Source organism: Calonectris borealis, chromosome 6 (genome assembly GCF_964195595.1).
Source record: "Calonectris borealis chromosome 6, bCalBor7.hap1.2, whole genome shotgun sequence".
NCBI lineage: Eukaryota > Metazoa > Chordata > Aves > Procellariiformes > Procellariidae > Calonectris > Calonectris borealis.
In genome coordinates, this window is record NC_134317.1 from 17964067 (window position 1) to 17987585 (window position 23519).

The 23519-nt window shown below is 53.6% G+C and overlaps 2 protein-coding genes across 6 annotated transcripts in view; one reads left to right on the forward strand and one right to left on the reverse strand.

The window, feature by feature from the left end:
* Positions 1–20770, forward strand: ARPC2 (actin related protein 2/3 complex subunit 2). 2 transcript variants are annotated; one of them, XM_075152966.1, is made up of 10 exons: positions 1–207; positions 10135–10169; positions 11201–11313; positions 13497–13542; positions 14118–14304; positions 14737–14830; positions 17142–17268; positions 18683–18783; positions 19253–19353; positions 20331–20770. In XM_075152966.1, exons 1-10 carry the CDS (start codon positions 134–136, stop codon positions 20353–20355), a joined length of 903 nt encoding a protein of 300 aa, XP_075009067.1. In that variant the 5' UTR covers positions 1–133; the 3' UTR covers positions 20356–20770. The 2 variants fall into 2 exon arrangements, with proteins under 2 accessions (XP_075009067.1, XP_075009068.1); XM_075152967.1 differs by lacking the exon at positions 10135–10169 and having other exon boundaries at positions 18–207.
* AAMP (angio associated migratory cell protein) overlaps positions 20577–23519 on the reverse strand; it is a 5524-nt gene continuing 2581 nt past the window's right edge. For all 4 annotated transcript variants that reach the window (XM_075152958.1, XM_075152957.1, XM_075152956.1 and 1 more), the window contains 5 exons: positions 23280–23395; positions 22804–22907; positions 22203–22293; positions 21752–21906; positions 20577–21487 (listed from right to left, as the gene is read on the reverse strand). In XM_075152958.1, coding sequence (XP_075009059.1) covers positions 21412–21487; positions 21752–21906; positions 22203–22293; positions 22804–22907; positions 23280–23395 — 542 coding nt within the window. In that variant the 3' untranslated portion in view covers positions 20577–21411. The remainder of the gene's footprint in view (positions 21488–21751; positions 21907–22202; positions 22294–22803; positions 22908–23279; positions 23396–23519) is intronic.

Below are 23519 nucleotides of genomic sequence, written 5' to 3' on the forward strand. Positions count from 1 at the left end.
GGTCCCGGAAGTGACGCGCAGGCGCGAGAGCGGAAGCGGCGGCGCAGGCTCGGGCGGGTCCCCGGTGCGCGCAGCGGGCTCGGCTCCCTCCGGCCTCGGTGCCCTGAGAGCCCCTCCCCTCCCCGGCACCGACATGATCCTGCTCGAGGTCAACAACCGCATCATCGAGGAGACCCTCACGCTCAAGTTCGAGGGCGCGGCCGCCGGGTAGGGACGGGGGGGCCAGGCCGGGCCTGACCGGGGCGGGGACGGGCACAGGGACGGGGGCGGCGGGGCCGGGCTGGGGCCGCGGACTGAGGGAGGGGCGGGGAGCGCCGGCTGGCGGGGACAGGGCTGTGCCAGAGGCCTGGGTGGGTGGGTCGGGACCGGGCAGAGAGGAGGGACCGGCGGGTGACAGGGCGGGCAGTGCCCGTGTAGGACGGGGGCCCGGGGGACGATAGGGCTGAGCGGGGCGGCTGGGAGCATCGAGGCAGGATGGGGGCCGGGGAAAGGAGGGGGCTGAGCTGGGGGAGTTGGTACGGGAGCAGGATGGGGGCTGGGGAATGAGAGGCTGGGCTGGGAGGGGTGGTGACAAGGCAGGATGGGGGACTGGAGAATGATGGGGGTGGCAGTGAAGTAGGGTGGGGGCCTGGGGAGAGAGGGGGGTAGAGCTGGGACAGGATGGGGGCCTGCAGGGGGGAGAGGGCTGGGAGGAGGGTCGGCACTGGAGGAGGGTGGTCTGGGCGGGGGTAACTGCGCTGGGAGCAGTGGAGTTGATCGGAGCTTGGGCAGAGTGAAGGTCTGGGGCATGAGGGGGCAAAGTCGGACAGACAGAATTGGAGGGGGGAGCGGGGCTTGGTGGGGCGGTCAGTGCTGGGGCAGTGTGGAGGCCCGGGGGAGGAGGAGGGAGCTGGGGAGGGTATTGGAGATTGCAGCGTTGAGGCGGGCTGAGGGAGCAGAGCTGGAGGAGGGGGCCTGGGCAAGGAGGGAGTTGGTGGGAAGGTGAATTTGCAGGGATGTTTGCTTTGGGTAAAGCAGCCTTCATCAGAACGGCCCAGCGTGGTGCCAGCACTGGTACAGAATGTGTGGGGGGAGCCGAGGAACAGGAAGCCTGTGTGTGGAGCTGTGGCCTCAGCTTTTTGCTTTGGGGGTGGGGAGGAGATTCCAGCCTGCCTCCCTTTGCTTTCCTGAGCAGGAGGGATGCAGGGAGCAGGAGAGATGCAAGCCCATGGCTCTGTCACAGCCCGTGGTGCCAGCCTGCTGGGTGCCACCCTCAGGGGGTGGGTTGGCGAGGGCTGCTTTGCCCCTGCATCGCTGGCTGGGACAGTTCAGTCCCTGGGGAGCCAATGATTATTTTGCTGTGAGTGTTGTACCAGGGCTGTAAAGGTGCATGTCTGAGCACAGCTTAGCTTTATTCATATAAATGTCCCTATCTGCAGCCAAGCTACCCGTGGGCTCGCTGCACTGCCTGCTGGCCTGAGTAACACCGGGCACCTTTGTACAGAGACAAAGCCTTGAGAAGCAAAGCACGGTGGTGTTATCTCTGGGGTGGAGCCTGCCCTGGCGCCTCGAAGAGCTCAGCCCAGGCTGCTCCTCGAAGGGACCTCCCAAGCAGGTGCCTTTTTCTGTGTCACCTGTTCCTCCAGCGGCTTTCAAAGCCCTCAGCCTTTTGTGTGCAGAACTTTGACAGAGGCCATTTCCTCTGCCTTCCCCTCTCAGTTGACTTCTTGCTCAGGTTTTTTGGTTTTTGTTTTCATAAAATAACCTCACAGTCTGCACTGCCTTGCGGGATAGCTGAGCTGCTCGCAGGCTCTTTATTCTTCTTGAGCCTGATCGTTTAATGCAACAAGTTCCCCAAAGCACAGGCACCGCACTGAGAAGAGAGGAAGAGAGAGCTCGTGGGTGACCGCCATGGTGTTGCAGCTGCACCCATTAGAAAATATTACATGTATGGAGGTTAATAGTGTGTGTCAAAAACGCTCGTTCATCACAAGTCCATACTGAGGCACTCTTCCTGCTGGAGAGAAAATGCACACACGTCCCTGTGTCGGTGTAAATTGGAGGTGGCAGGCTGCAGGTTTAAATGCACCTTGAAACCCTGACTCTGTGCGACCAGAGCTGGGGTTGCTCGCTCTGCACTGGCCAGCAAGCCCCCGAAGTTCCTGTTTTGCTGTACAGCAAAGCCTCCTCACTTCTGTGTTGGCACGCTTGCCTGGCGTACCGGTTGTTCCTGGATTGATTCTTAGTGCAGTTGATGGTGCTCTGCTTCTGCCTCTTTCTCATCTATGGCACGTTCTTTTTTTTAGATGTCGTTTCTAGATAAGTTTTGTGCCTTGATGTGTTGCTGGAGGAGAAGTTGTTATTTACTTCTGCATTTTCTTCTGTGCTTGTGCTGGAGCCCTCCTGTCCAGACAGGCACAGGGCGGAGACAAAGGTCTGAGATGAGCAGGGAGGTGTATTTTTTTTCTCTTGGTTTCAAGTCTTTTAGGGAATGGGTATTATGCAATGTTTATTCGTGTGAAATTTCTTTTCTCTCCGGCAACAGTTCTGGGGTCATTCCTGTGGCGCTGAGCCTGGAGGCAGGAGGGGATTTGCTGTATTTCACTATTTTGGTGATGGTTTTCCCAAGGCGTGTCTTGGGGACAGACACAGGACAGTCAGAGCAAGGTCAAGCCTTGAGGGATTCTGTGACTGGGAGGAGTGAGTCTGGACACTTGGACAGGGTTGGTTTTGAGTTATTTGCTCTAAACCAGGAGTGGGGCAGACGCAATGCACAGATTTGTCCATAGTGGTTGTCTCAGTCTGCCTGGTGGCTTCAGCGCCAGCCTGGGAGTTGGGCAGGGCGGGGTTTGTTTCCAAATCCTTTGCTGGAGACTTGTTCTGTGACGTGGGCTGTGTCGCTCCCCTCTGCTTCCCACAGCCGCACTGTGGCCATGATTCAGCAGGCTCCCTGTGGAGCTTTCCCAGACCCTCAGGTGAGAGACACTTCATATTGCACCGTAGCGTATAGAACCAGGTCACGTTTAGGAGCTAATAACTCGAGGCAGGGCCTAACCCGTGTCTAAGAGTCCTCCCTTGACATGGTCCTTGGGGCTTGGCAGCACCTACCCATTAGTAGAGTAATTCCAAATGTAGTTTGTTTTTGTGGGCAAAACCCATGGAAATCTCACCTCTTTGGACAGCCACCGTTGAACATTGGTATTTAGATCAAGGTGGTGACAGGTAATGGACTTCAATGCATCTGTTTTTTTTTTTCTTTATTTAATATTGTAATTTCTTGTTTTAAATCCACTTCCTTAAACCAACCACATTTTTAAATAAGGGCCTAAAGCTAGCAGAATCTGTTGAAATAACTTGAGTTAGGAATTTGCTGGTGAAACTTTCAAGTGTCGAACTGCTGCAGTGGGGCAATACCTGGTCAGTATGAAAAGAGGCAACTTGTGAGCTTTTGCAGGTGTCAGGATAATAAACTGTTCCATAAGCTTTTGACTAATTCATTTTGACTTGAGAAGTTGGCTAGAAGCTGGAGTCACACTCGGGTTTTCCCATTTCTGATAGAAACGTGGTGTGAGGGGATGAGCTCTGCCAGTTGGAAGATGTTGTTTCTCATCATTGCTTCCCTTTGCTAGCTGCACAGACAGAAAAAAAAACAACAAACAATTTAAGTGTAAAACATTTTGATGAGTGTCTTCTGTGTCTGTTTCTGTTTAACACACCGGGAGAAACTGCCTCCCAAAACAGATTTGCTGTCCAGTTTTGTCCTGCTCTAATTTATCTGACCCCAGTGAAAGTGTGGCACAGGGCTTTGTTCATGGAGTTTGGTTTTCCAGCCATATATAGCTTGCCCTAAATCTCTGGTAAATTAGTCATCTATCTCAAACTGTTACTTAGTATTTACCCACTGTGCAAAAGAAAACAAATTTGCATAACTGGGGAACAGCATGCCTTTTCCCTTGGTTGGGGGCGGAGGGAAGAGAATCTCAAATTAAATCTTTGCTTTCTTTACAGCCTTTAGTAGGTACAAATCTGCAGGGCTTCATGATTATTAGCTACATAGGAAAACAGCTGAAGCTTGAACTTCCCTGATGTAAAGCGGTTCCTGTGAGCTGGTTCGAGAGCTGAGCTGAAGCTGCGCCCGCGTGCTTTATGGTATTTCCCGTTTGCGGTCGCTTTGGTGCTTGTCGGCTGTAGAGCTGAGCCCTTCAGACAGGGAGGCTGAGCGCTGGGTGAAACCGGGTAGCGTGAACTTTGTGTTCGTGGTGTGTCATGCGAAGTGAGTTCGGTGTGGGGAGACCGAGGAGCATCTGGAAGCTGTCGGGCATGTTGGGAGGGTAGAGGAGCTTCAGGTCCTGCCGGGCTGAGAAACTCCCTGCGGGAGTGGCTGTGGTGATCTGTGGCTCCAGTGCGACAGGGGAGCTCAGCAGCCCCACCGAAAACAGAGGTTGCTCCTCTGCCACCCCTTCCTTCTTGCTGACACAGGCATTTCTATGGCTTCAGAGGAAACAGGATTGGGGAAGTGACCTAGGTTAAAATTAAACAGGCAAAACTTGGTATTTTTAGCCCAGATGAGTTTCCTTATCCCATTCATTGTGCGAAGGCTGCTTGCCATGGTGCAGTGGAAGAGCAGGGATCAGATCTCCTTCCTTCAGCAGCAGTGGCAAATGCTGGCTCAGTGTCCTTGCAAGCCCAGGCTGGAGCCGCACGTCTCCCCCGGCACGACCTCACCTGCTGAAACTCAAGCTGCCTGACTCTGAGGAGTGCTCGGGCAATGCCGCTGGCAGAAAGCGGTACCCTTGGGTTCAGCGTGGCAGGGGTGGCACTAGTGGTAAACCTTGGCTGTCCGCGTTGACTGAGCGTGCTGTAGGTGTTTGAGCATAGCTCCTGGGCTGCTGCAGCACACCTGGCTTCAGCCACCAGAGAAGGTGACTTTGCGTTAATGGTGGATCATGAACCACCTCTATCTGGAGCTAGGCAGTACTCTGCTTTTGAGCAATAGCGCAGGGAACAGGAGGGAAGAGCAGCCTGGATCTGCAAAGTGTTAGGCTTTCACAGGTTGTTCTGTCATCACGCCAGCCTCAGTTTTCATCTCAGGTTCCCAAGAGGGGCCTGCTCTGTATTATCCTCTGAGAATGTTTCTCGCTGCAGCCACCGGTGCTTGACACCACAGAAAAGCGGGTATCAGTCGCTGTACTGAAGAGCCGTAGTGAATGGTGTGCGCAAAATGAGGCTCTTCCCCAGAGACTCGCCGCAGTGTTGGATCACTTTGGTGGGGAACCGTGGGCTACCTGCCCGCAGCTGGAACGGAGACGTGTGGGGCGAAGACCTAGCTGGAAGCAGACCTGCCTGTACCTGCGCGCTGCGGGACTGGCCCATGTTTTGTCCACTGGGAATCCCAACGCCTTGCTACCAGCCGGCCTCCTCCGGGATGCCCTGCCCACTGCAAGGGAGAAGCTCGGAGGGGTCACCTAACCGAGAGGGGAAAGCCGGCACGCGTGGGGGCTGCCGTACACCGCTTGGCATTGCCCCGATGGAGCACTCCTGCTCGAGTTCTGGTGGGTGTGCTGCCAGAACTAAGGGAGCTCTTTGATTTCATACACTCCCGCAGCTTACGCAGAGTAGCTTTTGTTAGCTTAGCGGGGCTCAGGAGTGGAGGAACTGTTCAGATAATTTTAGACATTGCTCATAATTTTTTTATTGGGGTGACCTTTCTGTAGCGAGAGCCTGCAGTCTGTCACTGAATCTAGCTCGCTCTCTCCAAACTGTGTGTCGACTCTGGTGATCTGAAAGCTCTGCTCAGAGCTTTAAGCTTTGAAATACCCCCTTTCTTTTTTTTTTCCTTCCCCTCTGGGGCAAGAGATTAGAGTATCTGCATGCCTGCAGCTTTTAAAATAATTGCCATCCTCCTTTATTGGGTACAGGCCTTAATTGTGACGTGGGAGATGCTTCAATACGGTTGTCAGCCAAGTTTGCATTTAGGTCTGTTTAATACAGAAGATGAGGGCTCTGTATAACTACAGTCTTCGTTCTTCTGTTCTTAAATTTGTTGTAACATATGGCTAAAACCCTCCATGGCCTGAGAATGAAGCGGGGAAGTTTGGAAGTTGTCCGAGTCAAAATTGAGGAAATGCTGTCAGAAAAAAAGATTTGCTGTTGCTCTTAAGTGCTTGCTGGCATCTCTCCACAGGCGCTGTGGCTCTTCGTGGATGTTCTGCCGGGGTGAAAAATCTGATTTGGAGCTGGCTCTGTATTAGATAGACGGAGCGTAGGAGCCATTTGGAGATGAATAGGAGGAATGCGGGCGAGGAGACGTAAAACCTGTCAGGGCCTTTTATTGTTACAGGCAGAGGGCAGATGGGATTTGGTGTGGATTTGACTTCAAACCTGATAAGTGTTATCAGAAAATAGACTGCTGCCACTGCTTGGAACAGCTGCCATTTTAGCATCTGAGTTCAGGCAGGGTTTTGCAGAAAGGTCTGGTCTGGATTCGGTGTTTAGTGCAGAGAGTTATTCCCGCTATGAGCTGGTTTTATTGTCCATTCGGGGCAGAGGGTAGCAAACAGGGAAGGTCGCTGGGGGAGGCTATGGTTCAGGTAGCGTTGGTGGTAAGGAGCTTGCAGGGGTCCCAGCTGCTCTCTGCCTCGGGAATGGATGGGCTGTACTGTCTGAAATCCTCCGAGCGTAGCCAGGCTTAGTCTGGTTCTCGGAGACTTGAATCAGGGGTGGAAGTGAACCCCAAACGAGCTCCCAGCTGCCCAGAGCCCCGCTTCAAAGTAAAACGCAAAAAGGATGGCTGGGATTTACAGTCACTCTGCGCCGAGCTGCTAAACTGCCGATTCTCAACACGAGTGTGGATGGGTCTCGTCGTGGAGGCAGGGGATATCGGAGCGCGCTAGACCAGGCAGAGCTCTTCAGGATCACGCCAGTAACCTGACGGTAACCAGTACCCACCTTGCAGCGGCGCAGCCCCAGTCCCAGGCCTGCTGTGCATCCCCCGCACAAGAGCAGAGCAAACTGAGAGGGCTAAACACGGAAAGGACATCGCTGTGCCTCCGCAGGGTGTTCGGCATGTCCCCGCTGCTATTTCTGTTGGCGGAAGATGGGGTTGGTGGAAGGTCGAGGGGAAGCAATCACGTGTGTGCGACCTGCGGCGCCGTCGCTCATCCGGAAGCCACGGGAGGCTGGAGGTGACAGCTCCTCTCTCTTCTGCCTGGGGACTTCTTGATGGGGGAACAACAATTCGGGTAGTAAAAGGGGTGATTTTTCTGTTGTAGAAATGTTTTAAATAGCCAGGATAGTTTTGGTGAGGTCAGCCAGAAAAATAAATAGAAGCACTTTAAACTTTGGGGTTGTAAGGCTGCTGAACTGTGAAGGGCTAAGAGAGCTCGCTTCGCTCCCAGCCACACTTCTGATACCCTTCCCTGTCCTCCCCTGGGCCGGGCCAGGCCTGGGTTACTTAGGTGTGTGCCAGGCGAGGCAGAAAAACCACCCTGCAGTAAATAACAGGGCTGGCATGGCTGCAAGGAGTTCTGTATGCGGCTCACATGAGTGCTCGCTTCACTGAGGCTGTGCTGGGAAGCGGTTGGATATTCAGCACGCAAAGTTCTGCCCAGTTACCTGCTTTTCCCTTAAATATCTCCCCTCCTCGCCATCCCCAAGTACAAGAACCGAGCCGCTTGGGAAATCAGTTAAAATAACTTCTCTAAGAAATCATGCTTGGGCGATGAAAGGTTCAAAAATGGGGCCGTGTTAGCCGTAAGCTTTTGTGTGCAGAACAAAGGCTCTCGTGCAGAGCCATTAACCGACTTCGGTAGGTGGTCTCGCATGGCTTCTTAAATAACCCGACCGGTGATCTTCCTGCCATCCCCTGGGGCACTGGGCGAGCCAGTAGGGAATCGTTGTCCTTTCCTTCCAGCAAAACCACTCCAGTGCGCTGGCTGTCAGCTGCTTCCCTGCCTTGCTGGGAGGGAGGTGCTGTGTTCGGAGGCTCTGCTGGGAGCCGGGGCTCCGGGAGGCGTCAGCTCCGTGTGCGTGGGGAATGGGGTTTGAACGGTGTAACTCTGAGAAGATGGAACAGCGGTTTAAGGATGCATCCTCTTTAATATTCCTAGCTCTCCTGTGCCTGACTGTGCTATCTTTAAACCTTCCTACATAGGTTTCTTTTTTTATAAAAATTTATACTGCCATCCAAGCTGATTTCCCAGTCTGAGTGTGGTGCTCTAAAACAAGAACACATCTGCATCGACTGACCGAGTGGGATCAGTGGGATTTTCTTTCATCTCTGCTCTGAGCAGTCCTCAGTGAGCAGAAGTGGCTTGGATGCGGCTTGGGGAATTGCTCCCCTTTCCAAGACCCAAGTTGAATATACAGCCAGGGATGCCCTGTGAGCCTCCGTCTCAGGCCCGGCTGGGAGGGGAAGATGAGAGTGAGAGAGGTCGCAGGTAGCTGGCACAGCTCTTAAACTAAAGGGCCTTCCTTGGGTGCACTCGCACTGCTTCTTTCAAGTGTGTGGTTTTTATCTTCGGCAATGCAGCACAAAAGACGGAGGTTCTCCAGCCGCCTGACAAAAAGGGCTGTTGCTTTTCACAGCTAATAACTTTCAAGAAGCAGCAACACCTCATCATTTCCACCTAGGATCTCCGGCTCGGGGTTAATTCCTCCCTTTCCACCCGAGTAAAATGTTGTTGACCCGGTGCATGGTCTGGGGTCAGTGCTGTTCAGTGCCTTGGTCTCCCTGCATTGCCCATCTTGAGTTTTAGCACATTGTGGTCATTCCTGGCTTCCAGGAATGAGGCTGTCTGCAGAAAAGCTGGGGAAAAAAAATCATTAAAACATTTCCAGAATATGGTGAGGGAAAGTAGATATTGAGTCATCACTTCCCCCACCTTTCTTGATGCATGTACCAAGGTGTAGCCGGTACCCAGCAGCATACGCGTGCGTGGACAGAGCAAGTTTTGGCAAAAAGGTTGAAGTTGGTCTCTAGGCAGCGCCAGTGTAGTTGAGACACGCTGGCTTTGGTTTGGGGAGTTAGTTCAGTACGTTGGTTCAGACAGGTGTGAATGAAGTGTTTTAGAGGCTAGATTTCTGTTAGCAGCAGCATTAGCCTGTACTCTGTTTAATATCGTCCGCTTTTGAAAAGTAAGCAGAGATATGCTGTAAAACAGCAGTAGCAGACTGGCATTTTTATCCCCTTCTCATTTTCCACCCCTGCTTGCAGCAGTGGAGGTACCTTTGCATTGCTCCCTGTTGGAGAATGACCTATTAATACCAGTCCCCTCAGAGCTGCCAAAGCAGTTATGTAGTGCCAGTCCCAACAAAATCACTTTTCAGAAGCAGTTAGATCTTTCATGGGATCCTGCTCTTCTACAAATCATGGACAAACTGGCAAATGTTGTTAAATCTTCATATCCACAGTGTAAGAAGTGGCTCGCAAGGTGCTCTTGTTGCTGATCAGGGATCCCAAAGACCACACTGGGCAGTGTTAGAGCAAACCCAGATCTACAGTTTTTCCTGCAGAGGTAGTTGGCATAGTGTTGGGGTATTTCAGAAGGGATGTGGTGGGGGCAGGATGAAATGCACATCTGGAAAGTTTCCTTCTGTGGTTTGCTCCTAGCCCCGAATTTGGAGAAGGGGTCTTCTCTGCGAGTGAGTTATATCAACACGTTTGTAGAGCTGCTGCCGATGGTGAAGGGGGCACCATGTCAGGAAGGATCGCTCAGCCTCTAAGTCCCTTCCATGAACTGGTATCGCAGGAACTCACAAAAGAGCCTCTGTCCCCAAACCTGTATTGTGGCTGTTCTATATGGAGAATGCGCTTGTTAAAACAAACTCCTTAGTCATGAGTAGGTTTCTCAGACATTTCTAACTGGAAACCTGCGCTCTCAAAATCTATTAATAAACTACAAATAATAACAATCTCTGCCAGCTTCAAGGCCTATTTTATACCATCTGGGGTAAAACTGGTGCTTATAGGAATGGCGAGAAGTCTGAGATTTCTTGTCAAAGGTTATCTGCTAGTTGATCAGCTGGAGTTAGAAGGGTTTTCGGGTAGAGCTGCTTGTGAGAAATAAGGCATTAGAAATTAATCCTCTTTCCTTCACAGCTTGAAGGCTGCTGTTTGAGTTCTCATTTACCTCCTTTGTTTTCTTTGCCTTTTAGAAATAAACCAGAGGCAGTAGAAGTAACATTTGCAGGTAAGCTCCACAACTCTCCTGACTTCTCTGAAAAAAGGGCTGGCTTGAACAGCCTGCCCACAGTTATGCCTGGCATGCCCAAAATCACCAGCACCACTGCAGGGGGAGGAGAGCCACGCAGGGGCAGACGGTGTGGACACCCTGCAGTGTCCCCAGAGCTGGGGCTTTGTCAGCTACCCCACTATTTTCTCTGTCCGTCCATCTTCCCTGGGACTTTCCCCACAGCAGTGAATTCAGTGGTGGCAGCGCTTCGTTTGGTGCGTGTGCGCTACATAGCTCTCTTACTTTGCCTGTTCTCCAGTCCTGCCCTTGATGCTACTTGTTATTAGGTCTTTAGCACCATCTGGTTTGGGTTGTTAGAAAGCTGGCTCGGGTTGACAGGCGAGATGAATTCATCGCCTGAAGTTTGCTCTCCAGGATGAGAAGTGCCAAGGAAGTTCAAGTGTTCATTCAGCAACTGTTTGTTTTTTTTTTTTTGCTTCTGTTATCAAGAATCTGTGTAAGCTGCAGAGCTCCATGGGTAGTAGAGCTTGCTAGGTAGCTGCAGGGTTGCCTTTCCCTGCCTCCTGCCCTCCCGGCCCGTTCAGCAGTGAAGTGGAAGCTGTCTCAGCAGGCAGCGGCTGAGCTGCCTTCGCTGGCAGAGTTGTTTTCTCCTCCAGGCTGCAGCTCTGGCCCAGTGGGCCTGTCAGTCACTTTCTGTGCTAGCCATCCGGAAGGCTGCTGTCTCTGCGTGTTTGTATCCTCGTGCGTTGAGCACAAGCAGATTTGCCAGGGATGCTAAATGACACTAGACTAAAGCTTTCTGTGATGGACAGGTGTCAAAACTGTTTCAGCCCTTTGAAAGATAACAGGTCTCCCTACATGATATTACCACTTTCCTTAATTATGGGTTTCTCTCTTGGTGTATGTGTGAGGGCTGGAGCAGGGGGAACAGTGTCGCTTTATGTAGTTCCTAGAACATGTAAGGAAAACCTTCCTCAGAAATAGGAACTGGTTCCTGTTCCCTCACATTTCTCTCACTTGCTTCATAGACTTTGATGGAGTCCTTTACCATATTTCAAACCCCAATGGAGACAAGACAAAAGTGATGGTCAGTATTTCTCTGAAATTCTACAAGGAACTCCAGGAACACGGTGCTGATGAGGTGAGTGAGCATCTCTGGGCCTTGAACCTGCAAATGCTGTCTTAGCATGAGCAATGTCCTTGCAGTGTCAGTGGATCTAACGTCTAACCCTTAGAGCATCTGTGCTCCCATCTCATGCTAATCAGAGGAGCAGCCCTGTGCCAACCGGGAGTCCCACTTTGCTGCAAGACAAGGGCAAAGTGTATTGACACTCTCTCATGAATAAGAGGTCATCTTATATGACCCTACAGCCTGAAAGGCAAAAGGCACCACTAATTTTGAAAATCCAAATGGGTGTGAGGCCTGACCATGTAGAAATAGTTTCCCTGACTGATGTGCTGAGCCCCTGAGTGAAGAAGGGCTCCAAGACAAATCCGGAGTCCCATGGTGTTGCTCTTCTGACTCTAACCACACTTGAGAGCGAGTGATGGGCTGCTGCTGTGTGTGCAGACCTTGATCTGCAGACCGGTTCCCTTTTCGCTGCTGCTGTGTGAAGTCGCAGGTTCAGTTCCTGTTGAATGGGCCGGGGCTGCGGAGGGCCATTTATGGTAGAAAGAAGGAGCCTCTCTGAGCTGTGGTTGGGTGGCGAGGCAGGAAGTGTGACTCAGTTCCTGAGTCAGTTTTCAAATCTCCTAATGTTAGCAAATGGGGTTCACCCAAAGCTCTTCAGCAGGCTTTTGCCTCTGGGTGTCCGTCCTTGGAGGAAAACAAGGAAACTGCTCCATGAGCTTATTGAGAAACAGGCGAGGAACAGGGGATTTGAACCCAAAGTGAATTCCTGCAAGTTGCTACAAGACCTACCAATGTCAGAATAAATATGACCGAGTGTCCTGCTTTCCTGGTTCCTATATGCAGAGCTTTCTAGGAGCAGCATTGCCCGCTACGGAACAGGGCGGCAGGAGCTGCCCCACTGAAGGTGCTGCTGCTGGCAAACAAGAGAGTCAAGCAGCCCAAATGGTGGAGCCCTCCCAGCATGTTTGGCAAGGATCAGCACGGTGCCTGATCCCAAGAGAACCACTGTGGTGGGCGAGTGGCTGACACCACGGTGCACCAGGAGCCACTGCGGTGACAGCTGGAGAGCCGTGTTCCTCTCTGACCCCGGCTGCTGTGCTAGGCCCATTGCTCCACAGGCCATGCTGAGAGTGCAGGCAGCCGACAGGCAACTTCCCAAGCTTTGAGAGGAAGATGGGATCTCTGCAGGACTGCCTTGGGAGCGCTGACTAAATAGAAATTACATTTTTAAATCGCCGTTTAGCAAACTTGCTTTCTGTGCTTCCCTGGAGATGATGGAGCTTGTTTCTGCTCCATCTTTGGTGAAACCCCACTGTGAGGAGCACAAAGTGGTGTTCCTGCTAAGACAGAGCATCTCCCTGGACTGCTGTGGGCAGGCAGGCTCTCTGCTGAGAGGAGGTTTTGGCACGCAGAGAGCCCATGCATCCTCTCTGCGTGGTAGCGGGTGTCATCCCAGGAGGGCCAGTTCTGCCACAGTATTGTTGTGTTCTTCTCTGTGAAATACCTCCTGTTCCCGGCCCCCTCATTGACACAGAGCTATGGCTCAGTTGAAAATTGCCATTGATGTAAAATTCAGCAGTGATTATGTTTGAAAGGTTTTTGCTGTGCTGTAGGCGGCTCTGCTTCTGGGAGGCATCCAAGCTGCCTGGCAGTCTCCTCTCCATCCCCATCTGTCCCGTGCAATAGTCTGAGGCAGGACGAGCGATTGCCCGGCCGCACTGCGCCTGACCCCTGCTCTGAACTTGCCTTCCCACAAGGAGAGGGACAGGGCACTCTTTGCAGTGCCTTTGTATGCTTTGCATCTGCCTTCGAATGAGGGGGGGGGTTGTAGCCCTCAGATCTGTTGTGTCGAGCTCTGCTGACAGTTCTCCTTTGAAGGTACAAGGCACACCTTCAAAGGAAGGGGTTTTCCTCTCCGCACGAGTTCAAGACTAGCAAGACCTTTAAAAAGTTCCAGTTTTGAGTCCTGTCCTGCAGCACGTGCCCTGTCAGTGGGGTTCAGGGAGCTCTGCCTAGAGTAAGAGCAGCCAATAATACTAGAAGCAGATGACTTAATATTTGTCCAAGTTAAGTTAGACTGGGGGAGGCAGATGCCGAATTTTGTTTCTAAACGGAAACTGAACATGGCCTGGGCTGCGCGGGAGGAAATAACTCTGATAGCTTGTGCTGTCAACGTTTAATTTCTTTCTTAGGTATTGAAGAAAGTCTATGGAAACTACTTGGTAAATCCTGAATCAGGTAACCCTGCTATAACATTTACTCTGTGTGTCTGTGTGAATGCAATTCCAAAATGACTTAAGTCGCCTCAGAAATGCTCAAATGAAGGCTGCACTTCGAGAGTTTGATATCCGGGTCTCTCTGTAAAATGAATGGCAATTTAAAAGGTGGCTCAGGTATGTCACGGCTGAAGTAGCTTACAGCACAAGATGTAATTCTTGATGAAGCTCTCCTGCGGGAAGCCTCTGTTCCTCACAGTTGGGGTCTTTGTTCTTCTCAGAGACGCTTCGTGAGACACAGGAAAACCATGGTTACCTGTGACAGCATCTCTTCCTACTCACTGCAAAAACTTGGGAGCAGCTCAGCCAGCACGTGTGTCTGGGAGCTCGGGAAGGAGCCCCAGGAGCGTTGCCATGGCCACGTGCTGAGTTCAGGCATGGCTTCTGGCGATGCTTGGATTGGGAAGCACTCACCTCTGGGGCTTCTGGGAGGGCTTAAGGCAAAGGTGGGACTGTAGATGTCTCTTCCCAGAAAATGTCTGTGGCTGCATTAAGGCCCTGCATAGATTATTAAGGTTAGTGGCTGTCCCTCCCCAGGTTACAATGTCTCTTTGCTCTACGACCTGGAGAACCTTCCCGCAGACAAGGATGCTATCGTGCACCAAGCCGGCATGTTGAAGCGCAACTGCTTTGCTTCGGTCTTTGAGAAGTATTTCAAATTCCAGGAAGAGGGCAAAGAAGGAGAGAAAAGAGCTGTCATCCACTACAGGGACGATGAGACAATGTAAGTATTCAAACCAAGCAGCACGGGAGTCAGACAGCTGTCAGTACGCTCTCCACTTCTCACAGCTGTAGGTTGTGGTGGAAAGTCGGGAAATCCTACTGCTCCATGTTTTGGCAGGGTAATAAGAGCCTGTCCTAGGCTGTCAGAAGTATCCGCTGAGGGTAATGCTCATCCCTCGGGCTGCAGGGACGTTACACAAGGGTCTCTGTTAGTGGCAGCGCTTGTGGCTGCATGCAGGAGGGGAACTGGCCGCTCCTAACTGAAATGTTTTGCTCCCTGTAAATACTGTCTTGAGGGAGGGGAAATTTTCAGCATCCAGGCCTGTGAATGGTTGCTGCATCTACTTGACCTTGTCACGCAGTTGCTTGCTCATCCAGTTGTACTTCTTAGCTCCCGTTCACAGCTGGGTTCTCCTCTCTCACCCACCTGCAGGTACGTTGAGGCAAAGAAGGACCGCGTCACGGTTGTGTTCAGCACGGTATTTAAGGATGACGATGACGTGGTGATCGGAAAGGTGTTTATGCAGGTATGGAAACTGAATTACGGGGAAAAGGTCTGGTTCTTGATGCAGATGCCTTTTTGCTTGAAGCAGCATTGCCGAACAAGCACACGTTAGGCTGAAGTGAGCTCACAGGCAGTTTAATGCATGTAAATGCTTTGCAGGGCTCCAGGCTGCATTGGGATGGAAGAACCGTGTTAATAGGCATAGGCGGTGTATTTTCTAATCCAGGCTCTTGCATTGGCATCTTTATTATCAATGGCCTTACTCGTATGGACAATCAAATATATTATGTGTTACAGATGAGACACACCACGGTGAATACTTCAGTGTCCACCGTGAGGCCCTGTAGCACAGCTAGCTGCGGTGTAGGGATCGCCAGCCTGAGGAGCTGAGCGTGGTGGGGAGGCCGTAGAGGGAGAAGGGGTGAGGTGGTGTTGTGCTGTGCCTGGCATGGTGCTGAGAATTATCTTCACCTCGAAGTTCAAGTGCTGCAGAGAGACTCAGCAGCTCAGTGTGGCTGCTCTCATGTGCTGCAGTGGGCTGTCGAATTTGAACTTTTCAGAGCTATGAATTTGCTTAGTTTGTGAGCTTGAATCAATCGTCATAATGCCAAGTACTTCTGGACTCAGCTACCCTTTGCAACTGCCATTTAGCCGGGAAGCATTCAGAGGCCTGTAGTAAACACTTTGCATGTCAGTGACTGTGTGCAGCCTGTGGAGATTGAGACATTTGCTTACAGCTGGGGAAGCCTCAGTGCATGCCGGTACGTGTGTTCATCCGTGTCGCTGGCCCGCCTAGCTCACCTTGTGTCTGCTGAAGCACCTGAGGAGCCTCCTGCGCGGGCACGGCCATGGAGCAGGGCCCTGCACGGTGTTCAAGGCTAGAGGAGCTTTAGCCCATCCGTTCAGGGATGCCAGGCCATGCTGCTGACAGACTCGTAGACAGCAATTTACTGGCCCAGTTTGCTGGATACCAGTTTACCTGTGTTGGGGGTCATTAGAACAGGGATGGGAGTATTATCTCGCAGCTCTGCTCTCTGTGTTCTTTAGATATGGGCAGGGCATCTGCTCTGGCTTTGAGCTTTTCCCCACCAGCATATCCCACAGCCTGGAATTCAGCTTTTAAAACAGGGAGGGAGGCGTGAGGTGAACAAAACAGGGTTTGTGAGGCTCCCAGGGAGATGGCAGGGCTTCAGGGCAGCGGCTGTCCCAGAGTCTCCATGTCCCAAGTTCCTAGTTTTTACAACCCTCCTCCTGCCCAGCCACAAGAATTTCCACTCTGAGTCACGCTGGCTCCTTCCCTCCAGCTATTGCTCTTGCATAACACAGCCCAGGCATGGTGGCTGCTCATCTGGGCTCTCATGGAGAAAATCTGACCATTAACTAATCAGTGAAGCCATTTGAACCATTTCACCCTCTGGCATAAGCAGGCGGAAGTGCAAGCTAAGCATTTCATTAAGGAAATCCCAGTGAACTACACAGTTCTCTAAAAGGGGCGCGGATGCTCCTGCCCTTCCCAGCGTGAGCTGTGCTTAGAAGGGAGGAGAGGCCAAGGGTGGCTGATGATGTCTAGGTTGGGCTGGGGGTCAGTGAGGCAGAGGGGAGGCTGCCCTGCCTTGGGACAGGAGAATGGTGTCTGGACTTTCCCAGCCCCGTGGAGGGACAGTCCTGTACTTCCTGAAATGCGGAGGCAGTTCATTTCACGTGAGGTGGGGGTCGTGCTGCTGTCAGAGGGGTTCCCTGGCAGAAGGGATCTCCCTGCCTGGAGGTGGTGTTTCAAGGTGTAGAGAAGTGTTAGGAGGAGCAGGCTTCGCACACAAGATTCAAACCCCGTAGATGCCTCTTAATGCCTAGGCAAAGACTCCTGGTGGGAGATGCTTTCTCAAACAGCAGAGCCTTTACGCTAGGTGTGATGGAGACCTCACAGCCCTTTCTGAGAATTTCCTTTCCCCTGGGATGATGGGCGCTGCCTGCTTTTGCTGGAAGCATTGGTGGTGTTGACTTTCCGGCAGGAGCTGTGCTGTCCCATGTGCTTGCTCAGACTGAGGTGTCCCTTCCACAAAACACCCATGGCAGCAAGCGTGACTCCGAAAGCACACCCCAGAGGGGCTGTGCTAGGGCCACGTGTAAACCCGGGACAGCCATGCATTTTCGTCTGGTTTTGCTGGGGAAAAGGATTGTTTTCCAGAGGTTTGGCCTGATGGACTCGGCCCATTCAGGGAAAGCTGGGAAACCTCCTGCTCAGTTGCCCTGTGGAAGTGGGGAAACCCCATTTGCCTTCCCAGTGTGTTGCTGGAGTGTCACAGTGGGACTCACCTTCACTTTGTCTTGTTCAGGAGTTCAAGGAGGGTCGCCGGGCCAGTCACACAGCCCCACAGGTGCTCTTCAGCCACAGGGAGCCCCCCTTGGAGCTGAAAGACACAGATGCGGCCGTTGGCGACAATATTGGCTACATCACCTTTGGTAAGCAGGCAGCTCTGAGGCCTGGGGACACACGGGGAGCAGAGAGGTTCCTGCTGCTGCATGAAAAACAAAAAGGAATTCACCTTCCCTGAGTGTTCAAGTGGGTCACTGGGGGCTGAAGGGATTCTGGAGTTGCATTCTGTGTTGTCTGCCCCCTTCGGTGTGTCCCTTTGCTGTATCAGGTCACCTCAGCTCTGCTGTGGGCAAGAAGGCGTGGAAGTGGACAGTGAACCATTTAGTGTCTGCCTACAAAATAAGTTTAGCATTTGGGAGCAAGGGAAACGTGGCTTTGCTGTGATGTGGGAACTGGAGGTTTCTTGTGGGAGGTTTCACGTCAGTGTATTTGTAGCTTGTCCAGCTGCAGGCACCATGCGGTGCTTGATCAGCAGAGGCAGTCAGAGAGCAGGAGCAGGGCAGCGAGTTCTGCTTCTCCACCTCTGCCTCTTTGCTCTGCCAAACACTTCCACCTCTGATGAGCCACTTTCCCCTGCCTGCAGAGGTGCTGGCCAGCAGAGTCATCGCTTCCTCCTGGGCAGCAATGCTGAGGCCTGAGCTGAGGAGTCCAAACCCTGCCCTGTTCAAAGGGAAAGGTCTCTGCCAGAGAAATTGGGGGTCGTGGTTGGATGTGCCATTAGGGTCTCTCGGGCCGGCATTCCTGCAGTTCTGGAGCTCAGAGGTGGAGCACAGACACTGCAGGGAAAGGTGAAGTCAGCACTGCCCTCCTCCCGTGCTGGGAATGGTGCCTTGAGGTTAGGGCAGCTCGTCAGCTATGGGAGGGCTGTCTAATGGCAGGTCTGGGACGGTGAGCAAGACTTCATTCTTGTTGAGACGCAATTTCCCTGTTATCTGATCTGACTGTCCCAGGTGAGATCATCATCCACACAAAAAGGTCTTTCAGCCCTTGGATTTGGGACGCTTAGCACAGCACCAGCCCGTGGAAGGAGCGAGCCACCGGGCCCCTGCAGTAACCAAGTCTGGCTCTGTCATGGGGCCGGGAAGCTGCCAGGCAGGGATCCACAACTGATTTCAAGATCCAAGGGCAGACTGGATCTTGAAATCAGGCTTTTGTCTGCCTCCCAGCTCTCTCTTCCGTTTGCTTCTCCCAAGCGCTGAAGTAGCGTCATGCAGTTCCCTGCGCTGCCATCATCTCTGGGCACTTGGCCTTGCCTGCGTCCTCCAGAGTGCACAGCTGTGCCCAGGCTGCTGCGGGAGACGCGGAAAAGTGCTGCTAAGTCCTGTGTTTAAAATCACAAGTGCTGCTTAATCTTGGTATGTGTCACAGTAAAGGGCTCTTTGTAGAGAGCAAACTAGGCATTCAGAGCAGCACACCCTGAAGCCTCCAGCACTGGAGGAACCTGAAGCCCTTTGGTAGCCTCGGGAGGCACTAACGGTTTGTGTCGCCCTCTTCTTGCAGTGCTGTTCCCCCGTCACACCAATGCTGCTGCCAGAGACAACACCATAAACCTGATCCACACATTCCGGGACTACCTGCACTATCACATCAAGTGCTCGAAGGTACTGAGGGGACGGGGCTGGGGGATACAGGGTAGCTTCGGCCGTCTAATCTGGGTGCTGCAGGGGAGGAGCATAGGGCAGGGGTGCCCGAGAACTCACTAGGATCTGGCATTGCCCTCCCCAGTCACACAGGGGTGGCAAGTAATGCATCATCACCTTCTCCCTGCTCTTTGGTGCAGGTAATGCCTGCTTGCTTCCCAGCCTAGCAGCGAAGGAGGATTTTTTTCCCTTTTGTATCTGGTTTCCTTTCTTTCTGGGAACAGAAATGAGGGTGATTGTTCAGAGAGACCAGGGCTCCTGCAGCCATTTTCACTGTTGCCTCCTGCACTCCCCTCATAGCACTGTGGCTGTGCAGAGCTGGGTGCTTTCCCAACAAGGAGCAGAAAGGTAGCTCCTCCCCCGTGTCCTGAAATCTCAGCTGTGAAGACAGGATCCTGACATGTCCCCATTTTGTCCTAATGAAACACAGGCCTATATTCACACGCGTATGAGGGCGAAAACATCGGATTTCCTCAAGGTGCTGAACCGTGCCCGTCCAGACGCAGAGAAGAAAGAAATGAAAACAATCACGTGAGTAGTGAAGTGGGGCCCAGCTCTCTGGGCTTCTCAGCCAGCCACAAGCTCGCTCCTTCAGCTTGACACACTCCAGTCCAGGGAGGACTGGGATGCTGTGGGGGTGACCAGACAAGGGCCCGATGTGCTGGGACCCCATCTGAGAGAGAAAGGGGGTGTTTCATAGTGAGGTGCTTGCCTGGGTACCTTGAGGCGAAAGACTGGATCAGGGTGCGTTGGCCTCTCAGGACCCCTGTGCTCCCTCCACCGCACTCGCTTACTGCCTCACGTGTCCTTTGTAGGAGCTGGGTCTGTGGCAAACCCTGTGCCGGCACGTCCTTTGCAAAAGAAGGCTCGTACGCGGCTCTGCGAGCCCTGGTGTCTCCATTGTCCCCCCCCGAGCCCGTGGTGACACTGTTGTGTCACCTGTTGTATTAAAGCTGGCTGATAGGCTCTGGGGGCAGCTCCAGCTCACAGGGGAGAGTGGCCAGGTCCTTCCTGGAGGTTTGTGGGCGCTGGCGCAGGTTCCTGCTGCCCGGTGCGTCTGCAGCTCCTTGAGCCCCAGGCTGCCCTTGGCCAGCAGATGGCTGGGGCCAGGAGCACTCCTGGGCCACCGCGCTGGCTGGCTGGCTCCTTCTTGTGAATAAAGCAGCCCAGAGCGAAGTAGACGGAGGAGAGCAGTTGCGTGAACATGTTTCCCTCAGGTCCTTTACCCTCTGCTCATCCCAGAACCCCTTGGTGTCCTTTCTCTGTGCATCCTGGCATGTCCCCTTTGTGTTCTGCTCCAGGGCAGCGGGGTTGTCCCCTCTGCAAAAGCCAGTCCCTCCCCACAGCCCCGTGACCTGGTTCTGCAGCCACAAACACCTGCGAGCTGTGAACCAGCAGTGCCTGCCTGGCTTTGAGAGCTCGGTGCAAGCACGTGCCCCACCAAAAGCCCCTTAGGCACCCCAGAACCGCGCCGGGGGCTGTGCTGACCTCTCTCTGCATCCTTTCAGGGGGAAGACGTTCACGACCCGTTAATGCCAGGGTCACTGAGGCTGCCGTGGAGGACGAAGGTTGGGGCACTTGCTACCCGATAATCGTAGCTTTTAATGTTGCACCTCTGTGGGCTCATAAGGAATTCAAGCAATCGGGGTCTGTTTGTACGACAGTTTGGGGAGTAATCTGCAGAAACGAGCTGTGCTTGCGAGGACTCGATCGTTCCAAGAAACAAAACCTTAATTCCAGTTTGATTGACTTAATTTCTTTTCTTTTTTAATTTTTTTTTTTCTTTTCAAGCTGTTTCGCTTTGCAATATGTTACCGGAAATAAGTTGCAGTATTTCTTATGAGAATAATGCAATATTAACTTGTTTTCTTCTGACTATTTGAGTTCAAAACTCCTGTATCTGAAGAAATACTGTTGGGGTTCATTAATAAAGATCTTTCTATCTTAAGGGGCTGTGGGCCTTTGGCTTGTCAATGCATGTGGCCTTGCCCTGGAAGGGGTGTTTTGGAGTCACAGGCGCAAGGGGGATAATTACAGTATCCTGAAGCAAATCACTTCTGGTGGTCTCTGTCTTGGGGGCTGAAGTGGGGGTGCTGTGCCCAGGTCTAGGAGTGAGTAGCCTGTTGTGTTAGGGAGCTCCTGGGCTGCACAGAGCAGGAGTCTCCCACCCTCAGCTAGCAATCTGTACCCTTCCCTCCTACCCTGACCCCCTCATTCCCCCTAACTGGGAGGGCTAGGATGGGGGTCTCTGCCCCCACCCAGCCCAACATAAAACCGTCTGCCATTGATCCTCAGGCCATGGTTGGATGCTGGGGAGATCCTTGACGAGGGAGGGAGCACAGCTCCCCAGATCCTCTTCTCCCCCAACAAGCAGAGTGGATGGCATCCAGTTAAGTGAAATAATTTATATAATTAAAAGACATTTTCATACAAAACCCCAGGCTTAACCCCCAGATGGTGAGGGCAAAGCGGGGCAGGCTGGAAAATTACAAAGCACACACTGGAGAAGGGTGGTGAAACCCATCTCCCTCATCCCTCTGTGCAGGAGCCACCTGGCAGAGCCAGGACAACCATCCCTCAGCACACTTCCTAGCGATCAGGGCGCTGGACACAGAACACTTTGGCTTGGTGGTCACCAGAGGTCGTCACCACAATGGAGGCGTCCCTGGGGGGAGACAGGGCTCAGAGATGCGGCTGGGGGCTTTGGGTGTCAGTCACCAACACCCCTGGCCCAGCTCTGGTCTGCACCACTCCCCCTTGAGACCCTCAAGTCTCAGCATGGACCTGGGTCTGTCCCCCTCCTTGGGACCAGACCCCAGGGGCACCCAAAGGAGAGACAGCTCCTGATTTGAGTTCCTGAGGCTGGAGGCCCCTGCCACCCCTGGTCCCTCCACCTGTCAGGGAAGAGGTCTAGGGGTTCCCCGCTCACTTGTTGACGGCGAAGTCGAGGATTTCAGCCGAGTGACCCCGGTACTCGCTGATCATCTTCCCCGAGCGGGCGTCCCAGAGCCGCACGGCCCCGTCCAGGCTGCAGGTGTACACCACGGCCGAGCTCTCCTCCCACAGCAACTGCACGATCCCCGACTGGGGCAGAGGGAGGCCGCAGGGTGAGCAGTGGGGACCCCCGGCAAGTCTCAGCTCCCCCCACACGCCCCCCCCAGCATTGCCTGCCATCCCCACCGACAGAAGAGCCAGCCCCCAGGGCCAAGCTATGGGGCACATCCTCTGTGCAGGGACTGTGGCTGCCTTTGGGGAAGCCCAAGGGGCTGAGGGAGAAGCACAGATTGGGAACTGGCCCCAGGAAAGCCCCTGGGCTCCAAAGGAGGTCTCGGATGGGCCCAAAGGCCCCCCCGGCCTAGGGAGAGGGGGTAGGGTAGTACCTCATGTTGGCACTTATGCCTCAAGCTCTGTGTGGACAGGTCGTAGATAGCCAGTGTGCCATCCAGGTAGCCCACGGCGGCCAGTGGCATCCTGCAGAGGGGGGAACAGGCGTTACGTGGGCCTGGGGGAAGCAGGGATGGAAGCGTGTGAAGGATCAAGGTTGAAAGCAAACCCTATGCTGAGGGCTACAGCGTATCGAGAAGATGAGGGACAATGCCATGGCTGGAACCATAAAACACCCTGATCAGGAAACCCAATGGGACAGCAAGGGACAGCAAGAGACAGCAACCAGCCCAAGGTTCACAAGGGAGAAGACAATGTCCTGGTAGGAAAGATCCCCAGCAGCCGTGTCTGGAGGGCATCCTGGCCAAACAGTGGTCCATCAGGCTAGCCCACAAACCCAACAGGTCGGGGGAGGACTGAGCAGCTGGTGTGCCTTGTCCTCCGTGTCACACCCAAGTGACCCAGGATCTCCACAGCCAGCTGGGGAGGATGGAGGTGAGAGAAACACAGCAGAACGAGCATGAGGGATGGAAGTGGATCTGTTTGGAACAACCCCTGTAAGATCTAGCACTAAAGAGGGGCTGCACCCACACTCACACGTTACAGAAGCCCAGCGACTCCACCGAGTTGGACTCTGCCTCCTCGCCCTCGCCGGTGGGGACCTTGGGGGCCATGCTCTCCATCTTGAATACGCACACCACCTGGGTGGAGGGAGGCTGACTAGTCCCCAAGGGGAGGGGAAGGAGACCCCCAGTCGCACCGAGGTCCCCTTCCTTACCCAGGATCGAGCCTACACTCCCTGGACACCAAGGCCCGACCCCAAAAACCTCAGCTCCTCGGAGCAAACAAGGGGGGAACTTCCTTCTACGAGCCCAGCGGGACCATCCAGCTACAGGTCCCACCAGTGGCTGGGAGGAAGCAGTTGTGTTGGCCAAGGGCGCCTCCTGCTGGCTGCCGGTGGCCACCACAGCAGAGCCCTGAACCACCCAGAGACACCGGCCTGGCCCAGGACAGGGGCTTGGCAGGCCGGTCCCCCAGGGCTCCTGGCTCTGCCCTCGCCCACCCGGACCCACCTTGCCCGTGGCGGAGTTGACCAGCTTGGCGTGACAGTCCACAGAGCCCGTCATGATCAAACTGCCGTCCTGGTTACTGGCCACACACGTCAAGGGGTCCTGGTGGCCGTCCTGGCCTGGAGGGCGAGCAGGAGAGGCATGAGCTCCACCTGTCCTCCCCATGGAGACCTGGTGGGCCTCGAAACCCACCCTCCACCTTGCCTGGCTCTGCCAGCACCCCAGTGGGAAGGAGAAGCCACC

Bases quoted from the DNA above. Each gene is read 5' to 3' on its own strand.
- ARPC2 (XM_075152966.1), top strand. From the start codon at position 134: ATGATCCTGCTCGAGGTCAACAACCGCATCATCGAGGAGACCCTCACG. The intron at 13,543-14,117 runs GTAACCCTGCTA...GTCCCTCCCCAG, and splicing joins CTTGGTAAATCCTGAATCAG to GTTACAATGTCTCTTTGCTC. The intron at 18,784-19,252 runs GTACTGAGGGGA...AATGAAACACAG, and splicing joins ATCACATCAAGTGCTCGAAG to GCCTATATTCACACGCGTAT.